This window comes from Bos javanicus, chromosome 7 (assembly GCF_032452875.1).
Source record: "Bos javanicus breed banteng chromosome 7, ARS-OSU_banteng_1.0, whole genome shotgun sequence".
Taxonomy (NCBI): Eukaryota; Metazoa; Chordata; class Mammalia; order Artiodactyla; family Bovidae; genus Bos; species Bos javanicus.
The window spans coordinates 7,277,699-7,280,145 of record NC_083874.1 but is presented as its reverse complement, the minus strand read 5'-3'; the positions used below and the strand labels follow the sequence as shown (position 1 = coordinate 7,280,145).

Below are 2,447 nucleotides of genomic sequence, written 5' to 3'. Positions count from 1 at the left end.
GTTAGCTGCTCAGTCTTGTCCAACTCTTGGTGACTTCACGGACTGTAGCTTGCCAGACTCCTCTGTCCATGGAATTCTCCAGGGAAAAATACTGGGGTGGATTGCTTTACTCCAGGGGACCTTTCCAACCCAGGGATCAAATTCTGGTCTCCTGCATTGCAGGCAGATACTTTACTGTCTGAGCCACTAGTTAAGTCCAACTTCTCTGTATAGTATGTGCTTAGTCACTCAGTTGTGTCCTACTCTTGTGACCGCATAGACTGTAGCCTGGCAAGCTCCTCTGTCCATGGGATTCTCCAGGCAAGAATTCTGGAGTGGGTTGCCATTTCCTTCTCCATCTGTATAGTGTAGAGCTCTTCAATTGGTCTTTAATGTATACTAGCGCCTCTGTTTTGGAGAAGGCAGTGGCAGCCCACTCCAGTAGTCTTGCCTGGCAAATCCCATGGACAAAGGAGCCTGGTGGGCTGCAGTCCATGAGGTTGCTGAGGGTCGGACACGACTGAGCGACTTAACTTTCACTTTTCACTTTCATGCATTGGAGAAGGAAATGGCAACCCACTCCAGTGTTCTTGCCTGGAGAATCCCAGAGACAGGGAGCCTGGTGGGCTGCCATCTATGGGGTCGCACAGAGTCGGACACGACTGAAGCGACTTAGCAGCAGCAGCAGCAGCAGCAGTGCCTCTGTTTTAACCACTGTGCCTTCATTCTCTTTCTGATCTCCCCAGATGCAGCATCCTTATCTGGTCAGAACTACAGCACAGTGTCTGAATTCATCCTCATTGGCTTCTCCAACTTCCCTCAGCAGCTCCTGCCCACCTTCTTCCTGCTGTACCTGCTGATGTACCTGTTCACACTGCTGGGGAACCTGCTCATCATGGGCACCATCTGGAGGGAGCACAGCCTCCACACCCCCATGTACCTCTTCCTGTGTGCCCTCTCCATCTCTGAGATTCTGTTCACTGTTACCATTACCCCTGAAATGCTGGTGGACATGCTCTCCACCCACCGCTCCATCACCTTTGTGGCCTGTGCCAGCCAGATGTTCTTCTCCTTTACGTTTGGCTACACCCACTCCTTCCTGCTCATGATCATGGGCTATGACCGCTACGTGGCCATCTGCCACCCCCTGCACTACAACATGCTCATGAGCACCCGTGACTGTGCCCGTCTTGTGTCCTGGTGCTGGGCTGGAGGCTCAGTTATGGGGATGATGGTGACACTGATAGTTTTTCTTCTCACCTTCTGTGGGTCCAATGAGATTCACCATTTTTTCTGCCATATTTTTTCCCTCTTGAAGTTGGCCTGTGGGAGGGACACAGCCTCTCTCACCCTGGCTGTGATCCTGGTCTGTGTCACAGCCCTGATTGGGTGCTTATTCCTTATCGTCCTCTTCTATGTCTTCATCGTGGCTGCCATCCTGAGGATCCCCTCCACTGAGGGCCGGCACAAGACCTTCTCCACCTGTGTCTCCCACCTCACCATAGTGGTCGTGCACTACGGTTTTGCCTCCATCATCTACCTCAAGCCCAAGGGTCCTCGTTCTATGGACAGTAACATTCTGATGACCACCACTTATACAGTCTTCACCCCCTTTCTTAGTCCAATTATTTTCAGTCTTAGGAATAAAGAGCTAAAGAACGCCATAAAAAGAAGCTTCCGCAGAACTTTCTGTCCCCTAAACTCCTAGCCACCAATATAGGGTAGAAGTGTTGGAGACAATGATGCCTTTCCTCATAGAACCCTTGTGATGATACAGATAAATGAAAATACCCACACTCCTTAGGAGTATGATGCATGGTAGCTATTTGACTTTCTCCAATTTTCCCCCTCTTATAGCCTCAAGCCATCATAATATCTTGTTTATATCCAATGTGATAAACTGTATCCCATTATCTATGCCTAGGAATATGCTACCTACTTACAGGCAGGTGAGCAAAATCACAAGGATGTGTCAGGTCCCTAATGCACATGATTCTTCTTGAATGGACTACCAAGAGAAGATTTTGTCCCTTCACCCCCTCCCCAAAATAAGAATCAACAACCTAAAGAATAATAATAAATAACATAAAATTAATAACCCACCAGAACTGAGTCTTTTCTATGTATAAAGTGCTATGTCTAGAGTACTATTACTATTATCCTTTAATTATAACAAATGTACAAAAGAAAACAGAGTGTCTCTCAGAAAATGATTTGCTATTTGTAGTTTCTCACTCCATTTTGGAGTAATGGAGTCTAAGGGAAGTTTTTATTTTGAGCTGAATGAAGTGAAAGATTCTAAAATGGAAAGGACAGAGAGAGAGTAGAGCACTAGGAATAGATCTGATTACTCAATTGGATTAAAAACTATAAAATATATGGGAAAAATCTGGAAAAGAGAGGAAGAAGGAAGAGGTTGGCAATGAAACTAAGCAGGACCCTGTGGGGCTCCTGGGCACAGAGGCCTT

The 2,447-nt window shown here is 46.9% G+C and overlaps 1 protein-coding gene across 1 annotated transcript; it reads left to right on the top strand.

Moving 5' to 3' along the window:
• Nucleotides 1-214: 214 nt before the first annotated feature.
• Nucleotides 215-1,687, top strand: LOC133251785 (olfactory receptor 10H3-like). The gene is made up of 2 exons (XM_061424577.1): nt 215-218; nt 726-1,687. The coding sequence occupies exons 1-2, from the start codon at nt 215-217 to the stop codon at nt 1,685-1,687; spliced, it is 966 nt and encodes a 321-aa protein (XP_061280561.1).
• Nucleotides 1,688-2,447: the final 760 nt, after the last annotated feature.